This window comes from Vicia villosa, linkage group LG2 (genome assembly GCF_029867415.1).
Source record: "Vicia villosa cultivar HV-30 ecotype Madison, WI linkage group LG2, Vvil1.0, whole genome shotgun sequence".
NCBI classification, from domain to species: domain Eukaryota; kingdom Viridiplantae; phylum Streptophyta; class Magnoliopsida; order Fabales; family Fabaceae; genus Vicia; species Vicia villosa.
The window spans coordinates 61,287,515-61,308,237 of NC_081181.1; the positions used below are offsets into that span (position 1 = coordinate 61,287,515).

The window sequence follows — 20,723 nt, forward strand, 5'->3', positions numbered from 1 at the left end:
ATAGAATATGATCTGAAACATTATGTCTATATGTTATGATACATTCTATATTGGCTCTGATACATATTATGTGTTCTGAAACATATTCTATGTTCTAACTCATTCATGCTGACTTTTGTCGTTTAGTTTTGTTCTGTAACATTTCAGGATGTAGAGATGCTCTGATGATGCTCTGGTACATTCAACAATATTCTGATACATTCTAGCATGAAGTGATGAAAGAAGAAAGTCAAGCTCTGAAGCTTGTCATACCCCAAATTTGTCCTACCCTTTAACTTCTAACTGGCTTAGGCTGTGCACTCATGTACATACATCACTTAGGTCATAATCCATACCCATGCATTCATATCATAGGTGTTATTCAAGGGCTAGCAAGAAAAAGCTCTGTTGCAAAGAAGTTTGATCAGAGAATCACGTGGCTCTATGTTCATTGAAGTCCTCCTGGATTGGGGTGTCTCTCTGCTTCAAATCAGGGCATTGATTAGAAGGTGCAAGCTTGCAAACCATCTGGTTCTTTAAATCAGGGTTTCTTTGACCAAGGTCAACCAGTTGACTTTCTGGTTAACGTTTAATCAGAAATGGCTTCTATGTGTGGAAAAGTTCTCATATTGACTAGGTGGATGTGTTTGTTTGACTGTAATCGACTGGAGGAGATTTAATCGGGAATTTCATCAATAGTCGGAAAAATCGGAACAGTTGACTTTTGGGGTCAAAATCAGAAGAATTATTCAAATATTGACTTTTGGTGGAAGATTAATCAAGAAAAGTCGAAGAACGGATAAAATCAGGAGTTTGTCAAAAGGTTGCCAAAAATAGAAAAATGACAAAAATGGAAAGTTTCATACTTAGAATTTTTTTTGAGGTTTTAAATCTTGATGGACAGTCCACTTCAGCACTGAATTACACGTGGCAAATGACATTTTTGGAGAAATGTCCAAACATCAAAGTTGTTCCTCTCATGGAGGAGAACAACTTTGTAGTTGGACACTTTTTCATTTGAAGCTTGTATGAAGAGATAAAGTGGTGTGAAGTTTCTGAAAATTCATTTAAACCAAGTCACAATCCAGGTCACAAGTCAGGTCAGGACTTAGCATTTTGCCGAACACATGGCGTACCAAATCTCAAGCCGTTTCTAGAGTTCTACAGAAGTGATATGAATGCAAACTTGGTATCATTCTCTTCTTTGCCATCTCCTCCATCCATTAAAACAAGAAGTGGTATAATTGAACAAATATTGAGTGAGATACGAGCTTTCAAAGTTGTGCCCCGACGCTGGCCAGACACTGCATGCAGCCAAGGCAGGTTCTTAAGGCACACGCATGCATTTCAGCAAACACATGGTGTGCCAAATGTCAATGCCTTTTTCTACTTCCACAAGTCCCCATTTTGAGCAAGTTTGATCTTCAAATGTTCCATGCTACGTCCATTATCAATTAAGCTAGAGATATCCAATTTTGGCAACTTACTCAGTGAGATATGGAATCCCAAACTCATGCCCTGACAATAGTATTTCTGGCCAGAAGATAAGCAAGCCAAGCCCAAGCCACGCGTGAGCCTCATGCCACAAGGAGGTCATCAGTTTACTATGGGATTTTGAACATACTACAAGTCCTATCTCATGGAGTGTTCAACACCAATGTTGTAGAGCTCCATGCATACTTCAACTTTGGTGAAGGAACCTCCCCTTGATCATGCTTAGTGATGGAGATAAAGAGACATGAAGATGGTATCATGGAAGAGTTGGCATCCAAGGTGATTAAGTATGAGCTAAAGGCAGCAATGCATTCCCAAGAAGAAATTCATCTTGTTGCTATATGGAAAGTACTGTTTGAGCTATACCATAAGTGCTTGCAAGCTTGTGCACTAAGCGTTACCCCAAGTGACCATGCAACTACTGCAGCAGCAAAGGAGAAAAGGACTATACCATAATTGCACAAGCTTGCTTGTTGAATATTGCATCCCAAGTCCCACATCGAGAAAAGGAGAAAGTTGCTGCAAGCTACACACCCCAAGCTCCACACTCAAGAAAACCTCACCATTCATCACACACTCACCATATAAATAAGGAGCTACCCTCACATACTCAGGGACGATTCTGAAAATACTCCATCCCTCTCTTCACACTCTCACTCCACACTTCTCTTCATTCTTTCATTTTCACTCATCCCCTCTCTATTCTCATTTTCTCCCCCTAACCAACTCCGGCCACCCTAACTCCCTCCCCTAACCAACTCCGGCCACCACAACCATCACATATAACTAACTCACGAGCCACCGTAACCAATTCCATCCACCTCCATAACAACCTCTAAACCACCTCCGTCAAACTTCATCATTCCTCATCGTCATCTCTGATTCCATCAATCAACAACTACCTCAACTCTCTTCCGTCATCGATCTTCGTCACGCCTTGATCTGCATCACCACGCACGTTGAGGTTGTAGCATCGCAGCGCTGTCATCAGCATCAAGGAGTTCGCCTCGTAGAGTATATCTCTAGTTCTCAGTTCAAGACTCAACAGGTAAACCTCGTGAACTTCTCAGCATCACATGTATCCATGTTTGCATTGCGTCTTCGTGCCTTTTGCGTTCTTGATGTTTGAATTCAACTTGCTTGAAAGGAATGCCATTGGAACGTGTAAACCTTATATTGGAGTTCTATGAATGTTGCTAATCTCTTTGATATGCTCAGATTCTGTTTTGGTGAATTTGTTAAAAGTTAGGGTTTTATGTTTCGTTTCGATTAGCATACTAGAAGGAGAATGAGGTGAAACTAAGTACAGATCCAAACTCAGTGATGAATTCTGAGTCGAATGATGCTGGTCCTTTAAATTTCTGGAAATGTTGGCCTGATTCCGGTAGGGCTTTCGCCGGAGAAGATGACCGGAGGTCATCTCCGGCCGCCAGCTGATTTTCTTGTTTTTGCTTATGGCAGACGCGTGGCGTCCATGCGCTGGCTCCCTTCCCATATTATTTGCTTTTTTGTCTTACTATAATCATTGGGAAACGATGTGTGTAATTCTGATTGGCTGGAAATCCCTTTTGTCTTTTAGCAACTTAAGATGCATGCTGACCAATTGATAGAATTCATAAAGGACCACATGATAAAAATAATGTGCACATGCTGATAAAAGCTGAATAATAAAATGCAATAAAACAATTGAATGGAGTAATGGATGATGGGCTTCGTACGTTGGGCCACGCTATTTGTTGGACTACACACCCTATTCTGCTGACATACCCTTGCGCATTATGGATTGGGTCCTAGCGCAGTTGCTTCTTCCACCCCCAGGAATCAGGCCCTGTTTTGTTTTTAGTTAATCTGTAGTTCAAATGACAATTACTGCTGTACCCCCTTTTGTAGTAACAGTAATAAAATTGATCTCTCCTTTAATTCCTTTTGCATAATAACTCTTTAAATAAAAATGACAAAAATATTTTTCTACTCAATTAGAATTTTATGAGTACTTAGTTTTTTAGAGTTTTAATAGTTAATTGGTTCTCATGTTAAACACATAAGTTCTTGTTTAGTTTTAATTCAAAAAATAGTCTTAAAAAATGAATAAAAATAGTATTGTTTGTGAATATTTCCGTTAATAGTTTAGAGTTTTATTTCTATTATTTTTGTGAATATTTTTTATATACTTTGAGAAATGCCTAGAATGCCCTTGGATGCTAAAGTTGACTTTGGTCATTTTGAATATTTCTTTCTTTAATTCCCTTAGATTTTAGTGTAGATTTTAAATAGGTTTAGTGCATAACATTAGATTAGAGAATAGGTTAGTGCCCCTCTTTCATTCCTTTTCTTTTTCAACTCTAAAATACTTAATAAAAACCGATGAAGATCATACCGTTGCTTTATTTCATGGTAGGAAAGAAATGATTGAGGTGTAGGCCTCGATGAATGTTCTTTCCTACTTAAACGGAGAAGAAATGATTGAGGTGTGAAGCCTCGGTGTATTTCTTAACCGTTATTTAGAGAAACGATTGTGGCGTAGGCCTCGATGTGCATTCTCTAAATATTCATAAAAAACTCTTTTTGTATCTCTTTTACTTAGCGGAGAAGAAATGATTGAGGTGTGAAGCCTCGATGTATTTCTTAACCGTTATTTAGAGAAACGATTGTGGCGTAGGCCTCGATGTGCGTTCTCTAAATATTCAAAAACAAAACAAAAAACTCTTTTTGGTATGATCTAAGTCACAAAATAAAATCCCCATAAAAAACACCAACCAAAAACACTTCAAAAAACCTAATAAATGTTCAGACTTAAAACAAAAGTGAGGAAGTGATGCGAGACCTTGTAGTGGGTTCTCGTCATCATGGAATTACCCTAAAAGACACAAACCAATCTCTCTTTTTCTCCTTTCTAAGGGCAAGTTATCTCCGCTCCATTGCATCCTAGGCTGTCCCCTTGTGCAAGAGCGTGAGCGTTAACGCCGCCCAACTAAAAAACACAAAAACAAACAGAAAATCGTGAGCCGAGCTACGGTAACTCTGATTCCTGAAAAGGATACGTAGGCAGCGGGGTAGGGCCCGTGCGAGTACAATTCTTTATTTTCCCTACATTCTGCATTCATTTCGCATTTAGACATAGACATAGTTAGACACCCTTTAGATAGAAACAAACATAGGCGGATACCATCGAGTACGATGGGCGCGAGGGGTGCTAATACCTTCCCCTTGCGTAACCGACTCCCGTACCTTGATTCTCTGGTCGCAAGACCCTGTTCCTTCCTTTGTTAGGTTTTCTGATATTCCTTTCCCTTATGGGATAAATATATTGGTGGCGACTCTGTTCATTTTTCGCGAGCGTGCGACAGCTGGCGACTCTGCTGGGGATGTTGCTAGACCTGTTGCTGGTCCATCCTTAGCGAGTCGATCCTAGCTTGCGTTTGTTTGTTTATTTACTGGGTGTTTATTTGTTTATGTCTATACCTTGTATATATGTTTGCATGTTTATTCTTCTGCTTGCATATCATGTTTATTTCTGTTTGCACATTATGCATATGGATTATATTCTGTGTTCCTTGGGGTCTTCTGTTCTGTTTTGCAGGTTGGGTGGGATTGTTTCTATGAGGTAAAAGGCCCAATACCCAGGCCAGAGTGACACATAGGATACCTAGGATAGAGTGGATAGTCATGACGCCGATGAGATGTCAGGTCTTGTCTAGTGCGATCATGAGACCCACGCCCAGTCGAGGTCCAAATGGGGTATCATTGTTGGCATGTAGATGCAACAACATTGGTGCCTCAGGAGGACTGATAACGCTGGTTGCCATTTTGACCTACCCTGACCTAGACTACACCCGTGAGTGGGGAGGGATATACATGACAGGTACCGTTGGTGACTATTTGGTTCTGTGGGTGACTATTTGGTTCTATTGATGATTATGGTTCTTCTGGTTCTCTGATCTATGCCGAACCTTTGATCCTATGACATCTTCTTGCTCGGAATTATTGCCTTGGTCCCTCTATGTCGTGGGGACCCAATCTGCATCATTTTCATCATAGCATGTTTACATTTCAAAAAAAAAAAGAAAGAAAAAAGAAAAAAAGAAAAAGAAAGAAAAAGAAAAAAAAAGAGGTTAATTCTCATTTGCATGTCATTTTTCAGGGTATCCAGAAAATATCAATTTCCGTCAAGAATGGATAACAACGTGACCACCAACCGAGAAACTACGAGGAGCACACACACTTATACTTTCCATCGCGAGGGTATGGTTCAATTGGGACAATTGGGTGAATTGGTCACTGGTCATAATGAAACAGTGTTCAGTGGCAACTATGGCAACATATTATCTCTTCTGTATTCGCGTGTCGACGAATGGGCCTTATCTACTCTTCTTCAGTTCTACGACCCAGATATCCGTTGTTTCACATTTTCAGATTATCAGCTAGCTCCCACTCTCGAAGAGTACTCTTACCTCCTCAACATCAAGATTCAACACAGAGTGCCTTTTGTTTGTGTCCCAGAGAAACCTAGGATGGATTACATTGCCAAGGCTCTTTATTTGAGCTTGGGGGATGTTCATGATAACTGGAAGAAGAAGGGTGATACTCATGGCTTCCACATGAGTTTCCTGGTTGAAAAAGCTCAAGAATTTGCCGACAAAGGAATTTGGGAGGCTTTCAATGCTATTTTGGCCGCTCTGATCTATGGAATTGTGATGTTTCCCAACATTCACAAGTTCGTTGATTTGGCTGCTGTATGTCTTTTTATGGACAAGAATCCAATACCCACCCTATTGGCTGACACATATTATTCCATTCACTCTCGGCATGGTAAAAGAGGGGCTATTAGAGGTTGCTTGCCGCTGTTATATAAATGGTTCAAATCTCACTTGCCTGCTAGTGGTCCGTTTGTTACCTCTACTCAGAAATGGTCTCAGAGAATCATGGGACTTACTGCAAACGACATCGTATGGTATCAATTCCGAACAGGCATATCTGAAGTCATTATCAGGTGCGGAAACTTTGGTAACGTCCCGCTCATTGGGACAAGAGGATGTATTAACTACAACCCAGTTCTAGCCCTTCGTCAGTTGGGCTATACCATGAAGAGTGGGCCTTCGGATAGGGAGATTTACCAATCCGTATACTTTGAGAAAGGAGCTGACCCTGTAGCACTTGAGGAAATCAGGAAAGCCTGGAACAACATTCATATAGGTGAGAGATCCACTCTGGGAGCCAAGAATGCCATTGCTATGGAGCCCTATGCCGATTGGGTTAAGGAGAGAGTCAAGACACTTCTGTTACCATTCCCGAGGGTCCCCCTCTTATATGCACAACCTCCGAAGATATCAGAAACTATGGTATCAAGGGAACGTTTTGACCAGGTCCGCGTCGCCAATTTGAGACTGAAAGAGAAAGATAGGGATATGGATTTGAAGCGCTATTTCCTTAAACAGACAAAGAATGAACTGGCCCGTGAACTTAAAACTCTCAAAGGAGAGTCTTCTCAAGCCAGGAAGAGGGTTAGAACTGAAAAGGACGGAAAAGCTGTTGTCACTCCTACTGAAGATCCTCAAAAGGTTATAGAAAAGGCTATAAAGGAAGAAAAAGAGAAGCTCAGACGAGAGTATCAAGAAGACCTGAAAGCCCACAAGCTCCGACTGGAGAAAGAAACCAAGTATGAGTTGAGGACCATGAAGAAGAAACTGGAAGAGGAGACCACTCAGAGAATAGCAGTTGAGACCCAACTGAAAGGAAGTCACCTCCGCACCGCCCGACTAGCTGAAGAGAATGTCAAGCTCAGAGATCAAATGATGAGTGAAGCAAATGCACGTGAGAAGACCTATATCCCAGAATGCAAAGGGTGTGAAGAACTTAGGGATTGCTGCAAGAATCTAGACACACAGTTATTCCGAAAAGATGAAGTGATCCAAAGCCTTGTCAAAGGAAGAGATCGGGAGACGACTAAGAAGCTATTTGACGAAACAAAGAAGTGGAGTGACGCCCATTTCAGACAAGGAGGGCCTTTGTTCTACATTGAGATGAATTGATAACTGAATTTGTTTGTAGATCACCACCAGACTTGTTGGATGGGGTCTCTATTGCTCTTTATATTGAGACATTGTTATTTGTGTTTGAACCTACTCGCCTTAGGGGGCTATTATGAATGAAATGAATTGCTTTCCGTTTCCACTTGATATCTCTCTCGTCACGTTGTTATTTGTTCTTGACTATCAATCTTACTGTGGATACCCTGAAAATGACACAACACATCATACGCACACATGCACTCATACATTCACATTATCACATTGCATTTTTCAGGTTATTGCATAAGAAACTAATTGGGGTCCTTTTCAGCAACAGATTTCTTTCCCGACGACGAAGCTGACTTTCTTACATCCTTACCGCACCAGGAGTAACGAGAGAATCATGGAACAATTTGAACAGAATCAAGCTGCCCTCCGTAGGGATATGGATGTTATGGGGGAAAGAATGGCCCAACTTATGGAGACTCTCCATGCCGTTGTTCAAGGACAGGATGAACTCAGAAAGAGTGTCGCTAGTTTGGTCAAAGATACTCCTACCAATTCTGCTGACGGAGGGGTGAAAACTAAAGAGACTCCTATTAATGAGACGCTTAAGGTGGTGGACGACCACCATGAGGTTATTGATCTTGAACATGATCTCACTACTGAGTTGACCGAGACTGCTAAGATGTACCAAGCCCTTGAAGAACGTCTTAAGGCTGTTGAGGTTGCTAAAACTTCGAGTTTCGACACTGCTGCTATGTGCTTGGTACCTGGGATTGTTATTCCCCCGAAGTTCAAAGTGCCAGATTTTGATAAATACAAGGGAGTCACCTGTCCAGAGACTCACATTCGTTCCTACTGCCGTAAAATGGCTGCTCATGCTGAGAACGAGCCTCTGCTGATGCATTTCTTTCAGGATAGTCTCACTGGAGCCCCGTTGGAATGGTACATGAAACTTGAGAGGTCTAATGTCAGTACTTGGGGACAACTTGTCGACGCCTTCTTGAAACAATACCACTACAATACCGCTATGGCTCCCAGCCGTGCCCAGCTACAGAATATGTCACAGAAATCTGAAGAGTCCTTTAAGGAATACGCCCAGAGATGGCGTGAACTTGCTGCTCGAGTTCAACCTCCCTTATTGGACCGAGAATTGATTGATCTGTTTATGGGAACTCTGAAAGGGCCGTATCTTCAGCACATGGGTAGTAATACTTCTCCTTCTTTTTCGGATGTGGTCATCATTGGTGAGAGGGTTGAGAACTGTGTCAAAGCTGGTACCATTCAAGGAGTTACTAATCCTAGCAACTCAAGTGGTAATGGTAAGAAGCCGTATTCCGGGTTTATGAAGAAGAAGGAAGGTGAGACTAGCACTGCCTCTGTTGACCAAGGTCGAGCTCCTGCATATTCTGCTGTTCCACCTCCTTATTATCCGATGCCTTATGCTGTTCCAGGTCCGTATGTCCCTCAAGCATATGCTGCTGCTCTTCCACAACCATGGATGGCACCCCAACAGCCTTTCGTACCACAACAACAAGCTGCTGTTTCTCAGAATCGCCAACAGAATCCTAGGCCTCAAGGTCAAAGAGGTCCACAGAGGCAAAGATACCCTGACAGGCGTATAGATCCGGTTCCAATGTCGTATGCTCAGCTTCTTCCCCAATTACTTGCTGGTCAATTAGTACAACTCCGCGAAATGGGTCCTCCACCTGACCCTCTTCCTCCTGGGTATGATGCGAATGCTCATTGTGAATTTCATTCTGGGGCCCCCGGCCACACAATTGAGAAATGCAGGGCATTCAAGTGGAAAGTCCAGGATCTTCTCGATGACAAGCTCATCTCGTTCACTCCTACTGGTCCTAATGTGCAGAATAATCCTATGCCTCCTCATGCTGGTGCGACCAATGCTATTGAGTTATGTGATGATCAGATCCTAGTGAGTGATGTTAATGAGTTAAGGATGCCGCTAGCAGTTGTCAGAGAATATCTTATGCAACAAAAGGTTTTGTGTGAACTACATGATTACTGTTTGCAATGTTCTTCTAACCCCGAGGAATGCACTAGGTTGAAAGAAGAAATTCAGAAACTAATGGATGAAGGTGTTCTTAGAGTGGAAAGGGTCTTTCCTGTCGAAGATGTGGCTACTCTAGAGATACCTTACCATCCTGCTGAGGTGTCAAAGAATCAGAGTACTCCTTTGGTCATTCGTGCTCCGAGAACTCCCTTGGTCATTCAGGCTCCGAGGACTCCTTTGGTTATTCAGGTTCCAGATGCTCCTTCGACCCCTCCATCCTCGTCTCTTGTTCCTTCTCCTGTGAATGATTCTAAGGCTGTCCCTTGGAGCTATAATGCCGTGTATATTCGAGGGAAGAAATATGATTGTCCTCCAGTGGGTAGTTCGAGCATCACTAATATTACTGGCACTAGTGGCATTACCCGTAGTGGTCGGATCTTTGCTGCCCCTCCTCCACTTCCTAAAGAGACCAATAAAGAGGCTAGTACACAAGCAAAAGGAAAACAAGTTGCTGTTGATCCTCCGGTAACACGTAATGCACAAGACGCCGAGCAACTCTTGAAGATCATTAAGAAAAGTGATTACAAAGTGATTGACCAACTTGATCAGACCCAAGCCAAGATCTCCATCTTGTCTCTCTTGGTGCATTCTGAAGCTCATCGTGATGCTCTGATGAAAGTTCTGGCTTCCGCTCACGTTACTCAAGACATTACCGTGCCTCAGTTTGAAGGGGTTGTGACCAACATTGCTGCTGGTAATTGTTTGGGTTTCTCTGATGATGAGCTTCCGCCTGAGGGTAGAGCGCACAACAAGGCGTTGCATATCTCCGTCAAGTGTCTGGATGCTGTGTTGTCTCGGGTTCTGATTGATACCGGTTCTTCTCTTAATGTGATGCCCAAGACTACTTTGTTTAAGCTGAGTATGGATGGGATTATGATGAGACCATGCACTATGAGTGTCAGAGCGTTTGATGGCTCCAGAAGGTCCGTAGAAGGGGAAATTGATCTGCCTGTTTTGATTGGCCCTCACATGTTCTATATTGCCTTCTATGTCATGGATATAAATCCTTCATACACTTGCCTCTTGGGACGTCCTTGGATCCATGCTGCTGGAGCTGTGACATCTACCCTCCATCAGTGTTTGAAATTCGTTGTGAATGACAAGATTGTTGTGATCACTGGTGAAGAGGATTTGATCGTCAATAATCTGGCGTCATACCGTTATGTTGAAGTGGAGGGAGAGATACAAGAGACACCTTTTCAGGCCCTAGAAATTGTGACGGTTGATAAACTCCCCGTCGTTGAAAATAAGAAAGAACTCGGAGCACCCCTCTCGTCTCTGAATGATGCTAAGGCTTTCTTAGAAGCTGGTACTCCCCATAGTGCTTGGGGTAAGTTGATTGATGTTCATGAGAAGCGAGACAAGTATGGCCTTGGGTATCAACCATCTTCCTCTACTCAGCTCAACATAATTCCTGGAAAGAAGGTGATTCCCCCCATTTCTCAAGTGTTCGTCAGTGCAAGCACCAGTTCTGGAAGTCAGGTTCTCGCCATGGATGATGATGATGAAGAAGATCTCTCCAAATTCATTTGCCATGCTGCGCCTGGACAGGAACTCAACAATTGGACTATCTTGGACGTCCCCAGAGTCACTTTTATGGAGATGTAATTTTCTTGTTTCGATAAGTCATATGCTTCGCCCTAAGCATTTTGACCGCTTGTATAAAGAAGGGCCCCCATGTTGTTTCAATTTGTTTAATATTGAATGAAAATCATATCTTCGCATGCAATTACTGTTCCATTTCTTTCATTTTTGTTTTACTTTAAAAAACTTTTTCAAAGATGGCAAAGCTTTTTCTTTCTCTTTTATGTGTTGCATTCTAAGGCATAAATCATCCATCGTGCAGATCTGGCTCGAATTCCATCAAAAATGATAATGTTACAGTTCCGCGTCTTAATATCCTTGAGAATCCAATTGACCAAGCTGATGAGGATAGTGGGGAAGATTGTGAAGTCCCCGAGGAATTGGCAAGACTTTTGAGACAAGAAGAGAAATCTATTCAGCCACATCAGGAAGCCATAGAAATCATCAACCTCGGTACAGAAGAAGCAAAGAGAGAAGTCAAGATAGGCGCCGCTTTGGAAAGTGATGTAAAAAGAAGGTTGATTGAGTTGCTTCGAGAGTATGTTGATATCTTCGCCTGGTCATATGAAGACATGCCTGGTTTAGACACGGATATAGTTATGCACAGGCTACCTCTCAAACCAGAATGTCCGCCGGTAAAACAAAAACCACGGAGAACTCGACCTGATATGGCTTTGAAAATCAAGGAAGAAGTTGAAAAACAGTTGAAGGCTGGTTTCTTATCTGTGTGCGAGTATCCTCCTTGGATTGCAAACATAGTACCCGTTCCTAAGAAGGACGGAAAAGTACGCATGTGTGTTGACTACCGAGATTTGAATAGGGCAAGTCCGAAGGATGATTTCCCTCTGCCCCATATTGATGTGCTAGTCGACAACACTGCTCAGTATTCAGTATTCTCCTTCATGGATGGTTTTTCTGGCTATAATCAAATAAAAATGGCTCCTGAAGATATGACCAAGACTACTTTTACCACTCCGTGGGGTACGTATTGTTATAAGGTGATGCCTTTTGGTCTTAAGAATGCTGGTGCAACATATCAACGAGCTATGGTGACCCTTTTCCATGATATGATCCATAAGGAGATTGAGGTGTACGTCGATGATATGATTGCAAAATCCCAAACTGAGGAGGAACATCTGGTATACCTTGAGAAGTTATTTGCTCGTTTGCGTAAATTCAAGTTGAGGCTTAATCCAAACAAGTGCACTTTTGGAGTGCGATCTGGAAAATTACTTGGATTCATTGTGAGCCAACGAGGGATTGAGGTCGACCCTGACAAAGTAAGAGCAATACAGAATATGCCAGCACCAAAGAACGAAAAAGAGGTCCGGGGGTTCCTTGGGAGATTGAATTACATAGCCAGGTTCATTTCTCATCTCACTGATACCTGTGAACCCATCTTTAAACTGCTGCGCAAGAACCAAGATATCCGATGGGATGATCATTGTCAGGAAGCCTTTGAAAAGATTAAACAGTACCTCCAAGAGCCACCCATTCTCATGCCTCCGGTTCCTGGGAGGCCGCTCCTTATGTACTTAACTGTGCTTGAAGGATCTATGGGGTGTGTGCTGGGCCAACATGACGAGTCTGGTCGAAAAGAGTGCGCCATTTATTACCTGAGCAAAAAGTTTACCGATTGTGAATCCCGCTACTCACTACTCGAGAAAACTTGCTGTGCTTTGGTATGGGCTGCTCGCCGACTGAGGCAGTATATGTTGACTCACACTACTCTATTGATCTCCAAAATGGACCCGATAAAGTACATCTTTGAAAAGCCGGCTCTCACAGGAAGACTAGCCCGATGGCAAATGCTTTTATCAGAATATGACATCCAGTACGTCACACAGAAGGCCATCAAAGGAAGTGTCCTTGCAGATCATCTTGCTCATCAGCCATTAGAAGAGTATCAGTCAATGAAGTTTGACTTTCCTGATGAAGATATCATGAAACTGGATGATAATGAAGGACCCGAACCAGGGGAGCGATGGACTCTCACGTTCGATGGTGCATCAAATGCTATGGGCCATGGTATTGGGGCAGTTTTGACTTCTCCTCGTCAAACTCACATCCCTTTCACAGCTAGAATATGCTTTGATTGCACAAACAATGTCGCAGAATACGAAGCTTGCATAATGGGTCTCGAAGCGGCCATTGATATGAGGATCAAGATCCTTGAGGTGTATGGGGATTCTGCCTTGGTTATACATCAAGTGAGAGGTGATTGGGAAACACGACATCCCAATTTAGTTCCTTATAGGGACTATATCTTGGAGTTGTTGCCCGCTTTCGAGGAGATCACTTTCAACCACATCCCCCGAGAGGAAAATCAATTGGCAGATGCTTTGGCTACTTTGGCGGCTATGTTCAGAGTTAGCTCCCCTAAAGAAGTACCAGACATAACGATCCTCCGTTACAAGGAACCTGCCCATGTATTCCCTGCTCATTGTCTCACTACTGAAGATGTGTATGATGAAAAGCCATGGTATTACGACATCAAGAGGTATGTTGAGAAGCAAGAGTATCCCGAAGATGCTACGATTGGTGATAAGCGAACGCTGCGAAGGTTAGCATCCAAGTTCTTCTTGTCAGGAGACGTCCTGTACAAAAGAAACTATGATTCAGTTTTGCTCAGATGCGTGGATAGACACGAAGCGGAATTGATCATGCGGGAAATTCATGAAGGATCTTTTGGCACTCACTCCAATGGACATTCTATGGCAAAAAAGATCTTACGAGCAGGGTATTATTGGATGACAATTGAAAGTGATTGTTATGTGTATGTGAAGAAATGTCACAAATGTCAAGTGTATGCTGACAGAATCCATGTTCCTCCAACTCCTTTGAATGTTCTGACATCACCTTGGCCCTTTGCTATGTGGGGCATAGACATGATCGGACGGGTAGAGCCGCAAGCTTCGAATGGACACAGATTTATTCTTGTTGCTATCGACTACTTCACCAAATGGGTTGAAGCTGCTTCTTACAAGAATGTAACCAAGCAAGTCGTTACTCGCTTCATCAAGAAAGAGATCATATGCCGGTATGGGATTCCAAACAAGATCATCACTGATAATGGGTCCAATCTTAATAACCAAATGATGGCAGAGTTGTGTGAAGAGTTCAAGATTGAACATCACAATTCATCACCCTATCGGCCAAAGATGAATGGCGCCGTCGAAGCTGCTAACAAGAATATAAAGAAGATTGTCCAGAAGATGGTTAGAACGTATAAAGATTGGCATGAGATGTTGCCATTTGCTTTGCATGGCTATAGAACTTCTGTTCGTACTTCAACTGGGGCAACTCCCTTCTCTCTTGTCTACGGCATGGAGGCCGTACTACCTGTCGAAGTGGAAATTCCTTCGTTGAGAGTCTTGATGGACGCCAAACTCGATGAAATAGAATGGGTTCAAACGAGGCTTGATCATCTCAATCTGATTGAGGAAAAACGCTTATCTGCTATCTGCCATGGCCAGTTGTACCAAAAGAGGATCAAGAAAGCGTATGACAAGAAGATTCGGCCTCGAGAATTCCACACAGGTGACCTAGTTGTAAGGAAAATCTTGCCAATTCACACCGATCCGAGGGGCAAATGGACTCCCAACTATGAGGGACCATACATTGTGAAGAAATCATTTTCAGGTGGTGCTTTAATCCTGACGAAGATGGATGGGGAAGACGTTCCGCTTCCAGTCAATTCAGACTCAGTCAAAAAATACTACGCATAAAAGACCCGCTAGGTCGACGTACCTAGGCAAAAATAAGGGCATCCCGGCAAACCAAAAGGGTTTGGGCAAAAATTAGGGATAAAACAAAAAGAGAATAACCCGCTAAGTTGAAAACCCGAAAGGGCGGCTTAGGCAAAAAAGGGCATCCCGCTGGGTTGAAAACCCGAAAGGGCGATCCAGGCAAAAGTTAGGGATTAAAAGCGAGAGGCTGCAGTCTGAATATCCTTCACAAAGACCATTATAAGCCCTTGGCAGAACGGACAGATCAATCCAACCACTACCCTTCTGAAGCAAAGCATTGAGAGGATCGGGGATATGGGAACTGTAGCAATATCAGTTTTAGTGGAAATCCGAGCATTTCTCTTTGCCATTTCGCTCTTTGCACTTTATTTTCTTTTTCGCAACTACCTCATTTAGGAGTTGCTTCCTTGTACAGAAGCCTGTTCACAGGCATTCCATCAATGAAATGATTTTTCGATGCAAAAGCTTTATTTCTTTCCTTTCATTTTTTTGCGCATGCGAGGTGTGATCTGATTCGTTATTAAACATTGCATTGAAAGCATGGGGAATAATAATCACAAAATCAAACGAAACATGATGTTACATAAACATGAAAGTGCTCTGAGGGGCAACATTTGCGTCCAAACGTTGTCTTCTGTGCAGGTCGCAGGTTCTAGCCGTCATCTTGGCTCATAGTACGTCACAAAGGTCATCATCATCCCGCATGAAGGTTCGAAAGTATAATTCATCAGTACTGGCAAGCCCGGAGCACATGAAAGGGTCCATATCCCTATTTCACATGGCAGACGAAGAATGGTCTCTCAAAACTCGTGATTCCCCAAGCGGCTTAGGATGTAAGGAAAGTCGAGCAAAGTCACTTCACCCCCAGCAAGGCTATGTTCCAACTCTCAACGCGGCTACCAATAATCTTTGGTACCGTAGGGTTCCAATGTCAATTCACGATGATGGGTCAAGATCACAAAGCAACGGACCCCAATGATCCTGCTCTCCGGTTCCCTCACTAATGCCTTTATTTGGCACCCTTTGCATATAGAATCCATTGCATATAGCATTTGCATCCTCAAAAGCGTAGCATATCCATCAAAATGGAACATTACGCCATAGAGAAAGTCAAACATGCATACAAAGCATAAGCCAGATAATGCAAATCATCCCCCAATCAGGACAATGATACATCCTCCCATAAAATGCCCTCACAAATTCCAATTGATATCTGCTACTACGTCGCAAACCTCCTCCACCCACAGTGCCGATACTTGGTTTTCACCAATCCCCAATCCCCAGTAAGCCCATCTACCAAGCTTCTCAAACGCTCGTCTGTGTCATCCCTCCGATGCTCGTCTGTATCTCTTTTTGATGCTCGTCTGTATCTCTCTTTGTACTCGTCTGTATCTCCTTTGATGCTCGTCTGTATCTCTCTTTGTACTCGTCTGTATCCCTTTAAACGCTCGTCTGTGTCATCCCTCCGATGCTCGTCTGTATCTCTTTTTGATGCTCGTCTGTATCTCTCTTTGTACTCGTCTGTATCTCCTTTGATGCTCGTCTGTATCTCTCTTTGTACTCGTCTGTATCCCTTTAAACGCTCGTCTGTGTCATCCCTCCGATGCTCGTCTGTATCTCTTTTTGATGCTCGTCTGTATCTCTCTTTGTACTCGTCTGTATCTCCTTTGATGCTCGTCTGTATCTCTCTTTGTACTCGTCTGTATCCCTTTTGACGCTCGTATGTGTCATTCTTTCGATGCTCGTCTGTATCTCTCTTTGTACTCGTCTGTATCTCCTTTGATGCTCGTCTGTATCTCTCTTTGTACTCGTCTGTATCCCTTTTGACGCTCGTATGTGTCATTCTTTCGATGCTCGTCTGTATCTCTCTTTGTACTCGTCTGTATCTCCTTTAATGCTCGTCTGTATCTCTCTTTGTACTCGTCTGTATCCCTTTTGACGCTCGTATGTGTCATTCTTTCGATGCTCGTCTGTATCTCTCTTTGTACTCGTCTGTATCTCCTTTGATGCTCGTCTGTATCTCTCTTTGTACTCGTCTGTATCCCTTTTGACGCTCGTATGTGTCATTCTTTCGATGCTCGTCTGTATCTCTCTTTGTACTCGTCTGTATCTCCTTTGATGCTCGTCTGTATCTCTCTTTGTACTCGTCTGTATCCCTTTTGACGCTCGTATGTGTCATTCTTTCGATGCTCGTCTGTATCTCTCTTTGTACTCGTCTGTATCTCTTTTTGATGCTCGTCTGTATCTCCTTCGACGCTCGTCTGTATCTCTGTTGATGCTCGTTTGTATCTCTTTGATGCTCGTATGTGTCATTCTTTTGTACTCGTCTGTACCTTCTTTTGATGCTCGTATGTATCTCCCTCAAAACAATTGTCTGTGTCACCTTATCTTTCTGTCAAACCTACTCCTCTCCCAATCATTTCCATGTAAATATCAATCCCTTTGAGAACCTTGTATTGGCACTTTGGCTACGTTACAAGCTATCACCGTTTTTCCAATTACTCACTGTAAATATTTCCATCAAGAAAAGCAAAAATTCTCTTTCCCCAGCAGATATCAAGGCAGAAATAAAAGGAATAAAAACCACTCCATCTCCTCAGGACAAATTTCAGGGCTTCGGTATTTAATCTTCTTCTACTTCGAGTGTTCGAAAGGCTGGCGCCAATCTCGCCTTCGAGTATAAGATGATTAAATAGGGGCAGCTGTCATACCCCAAATTTGTCCTACCCTTTAACTTCTAACTGGCTTAGGCTGTGCACTCATGTACATACATCACTTAGGTCATAATCCATACCCATGCATTCATATCATAGGTGTTATTCAAGGGCTAGCAAGAAAAAGCTCTGTTGCAAAGAAGTTTGATCAGAGAATCACGTGGCTCTATGTTCATTGAAGTCCTCCTGGATTGGGGTGTCTCTCTGCTTCAAATCAGGGCATTGATTAGAAGGTGCAAGCTTGCAAACCATCTGGTTCTTTAAATCAGGGTTTCTTTGACCAAGGTCAACCAGTTGACTTTCTGGTTAACGTTTAATCAGAAATGGCTTCTATGTGTGGAAAAGTTCTCATATTGACTAGGTGGATGTGTTTGTTTGACTGTAATCGACTGGAGGAGATTTAATCGGGAATTTCATCAATAGTCGGAAAAATCGGAACAGTTGACTTTTGGGGTCAAAATCAGAAGAATTATTCAAATATTGACTTTTGGTGGAAGATTAATCAAGAAAAGTCGAAGAACGGATAAAATCAGGAGTTTGTCAAAAGGTTGCCAAAAATAGAAAAATGACAAAAATGGAAAGTTTCATACTTAGAATTTTTTTTGAGGTTTTAAATCTTGATGGACAGTCCACTTCAGCACTGAATTACACGTGGCAAATGACATTTTTGGAGAAATGTCCAAACATCAAAGTTGTTCCTCTCATGGAGGAGAACAACTTTGTAGTTGGACACTTTTTCATTTGAAGCTTGTATGAAGAGATAAAGTGGTGTGAAGTTTCTGAAAATTCATTTAAACCAAGTCACAATCCAGGTCACAAGTCAGGTCAGGACTTAGCATTTTGCCGAACACATGGCGTACCAAATCTCAAGCCGTTTCTAGAGTTCTACAGAAGTGATATGAATGCAAACTTGGTATCATTCTCTTCTTTGCCATCTCCTCCATCCATTAAAACAAGAAGTGGTATAATTGAACAAATATTGAGTGAGATACGAGCTTTCAAAGTTGTGCCCCGACGCTGGCCAGACACTGCATGCAGCCAAGGCAGGTTCTTAAGGCACACGCATGCATTTCAGCAAACACATGGTGTGCCAAATGTCAATGCCTTTTTCTACTTCCACAAGTCCCCATTTTGAGCAAGTTTGATCTTCAAATGTTCCATGCTACGTCCATTATCAATTAAGCTAGAGATATCCAATTTTGGCAACTTACTCAGTGAGATATGGAATCCCAAACTCATGCCCTGACAATAGTATTTCTGGCCAGAAGATAAGCAAGCCAAGCCCAAGCCACGCGTGAGCCTCATGCCACAAGGAGGTCATCAGTTTACTATGGGATTTTGAACATACTACAAGTCCTATCTCATGGAGTGTTCAACACCAATGTTGTAGAGCTCCATGCATACTTCAACTTTGGTGAAGGAACCTCCCCTTGATCATGCTTAGTGATGGAGATAAAGAGACATGAAGATGGTATCATGGAAGAGTTGGCATCCAAGGTGATTAAGTATGAGCTAAAGGCAGCAATGCATTCCCAAGAAGAAATTCATCTTGTTGCTATATGGAAAGTACTGTTTGAGCTATACCATAAGTGCTTGCAAGCTTGTGCACTAAGCGTTACCCCAAGTGACCATGCAACTACTGCAGCAGCAAAGGAGAAAAGGACTATACCATAATTGCACAAGCTTGCTTGTTGAATATTGCATCCCAAGTCCCACATCGAGAAAAGGAGAAAGTTGCTGCAAGCTACACACCCCAAGCTCCACACTCAAGAAAACCTCACCATTCATCACACACTCACCATATAAATAAGGAGCTACCCTCACATACTCAGGGACGATTCTGAAAATACTCCATCCCTCTCTTCACACTCTCACTCCACACTTCTCTTCATTCTTTCATTTTCACTCATCCCCTCTCTATTCTCATTTTCTCCCCCTAACCAACTCCGGCCACCCTAACTCCCTCCCCTAACCAACTCCGGCCACCACAACCATCACATATAACTAACTCACGAGCCACCGTAACCAATTCCATCCACCTCCATAACAACCTCTAAACCACCTCCGTCAAACTTCATCATTCCTCATCGTCATCTCTGATTCCATCAATCAACAACTACCTCAACTCTCTTCCGTCATCGATCTTCGTCACGCCTTGATCTGCATCACCACGCACGTTGAGGTTGTAGCATCGCAGCGCTGTCATCAGCATCAAGGAGTTCGCCTCGTAGAGTATATCTCTAGTTCTCAGTTCAAGACTCAACAGGTAAACCTCGTGAACTTCTCAGCATCACATGTATCCATGTTTGCATTGCGTCTTCGTGCCTTTTGCGTTCTTGATGTTTGAATTCAACTTGCTTGAAAGGAATGCCATTGGAACGTGTAAACCTTATATTGGAGTTCTATGAATGTTGCTAATCTCTTTGATATGCTCAGATTCTGTTTTGGTGAATTTGTTAAAAGTTAGGGTTTTATGTTTCGTTTCGATTAGCATACTAGAAGGAGAATGAGGTGAAACTAAGTACAGATCCAAACTCAGTGATGAATTCTGAGTCGAATGATGCTGGTCCTTTAAATTTCTGGAAATGTTGGCCTGATTCCGGTAGGGCTTTCGCCGGAGAAGATGACCGGAGGTCATCTCCGGCCGCCAGCTGATTTTCTTGTTTTTGCTTATGGCAGACGCGTGGCGTCCATGCGCTGGCTCCCTTCCCATATTATTTGCTTTTTTGTCTTACTATAATCATTGGGAAACGATGTGTGTAATTCTGATTGGCTGGAAATCCCTTTTGTCTTTTAGCAACTTAAGATGCATGCTGACCAATTGATAGAATTCATAAAGGACCACATGATAAAAATAATGTGCACATGCTGATAAAAGCTGAATAATAAAATGCAATAAAACAATTGAATGGAGTAATGGATGATGGGCTTCGTACGTTGGGCCACGCTATTTGTTGGACTACACACCCTATTCTGCTGACATACCCTTGCGCATTATGGATTGGGTCCTAGCGCAGTTGCTTCTTCCACCCCCAGGAATCAGGCCCTGTTTTGTTTTTAGTTAATCTGTAGTTCAAATGACAATTACTGCTGTACCCCCTTTTGTAGTAACAGTAAT

At 42.6% G+C, this 20,723-nt stretch overlaps 2 protein-coding genes across 2 annotated transcripts; both read left to right on the forward strand.

Annotated features, from left to right (window-relative positions):
* Positions 1-5,645: 5,645 nt before the first annotated feature.
* LOC131649177 (uncharacterized) lies at positions 5,646-7,618 on the forward strand. The gene is made up of 2 exons (XM_058918929.1): positions 5,646-7,129; positions 7,522-7,618. Exons 1-2 carry the CDS (start codon positions 5,646-5,648, stop codon positions 7,616-7,618), a joined length of 1,581 nt encoding a protein of 526 aa, XP_058774912.1.
* A 1,502-nt stretch (positions 7,619-9,120) lies between these two features.
* Positions 9,121-14,858, forward strand: LOC131649178 (uncharacterized; the record flags this gene model as incomplete). Its single annotated transcript, XM_058918930.1, has 5 exons — positions 9,121-9,279; positions 11,670-13,146; positions 13,222-13,914; positions 14,002-14,347; positions 14,456-14,858. Coding segments are annotated over exons 1-5 (3,078 nt in total), but the record flags the coding sequence as incomplete, so codon positions are not given.
* Between the last annotated feature and the right edge of the window lie 5,865 nt (positions 14,859-20,723).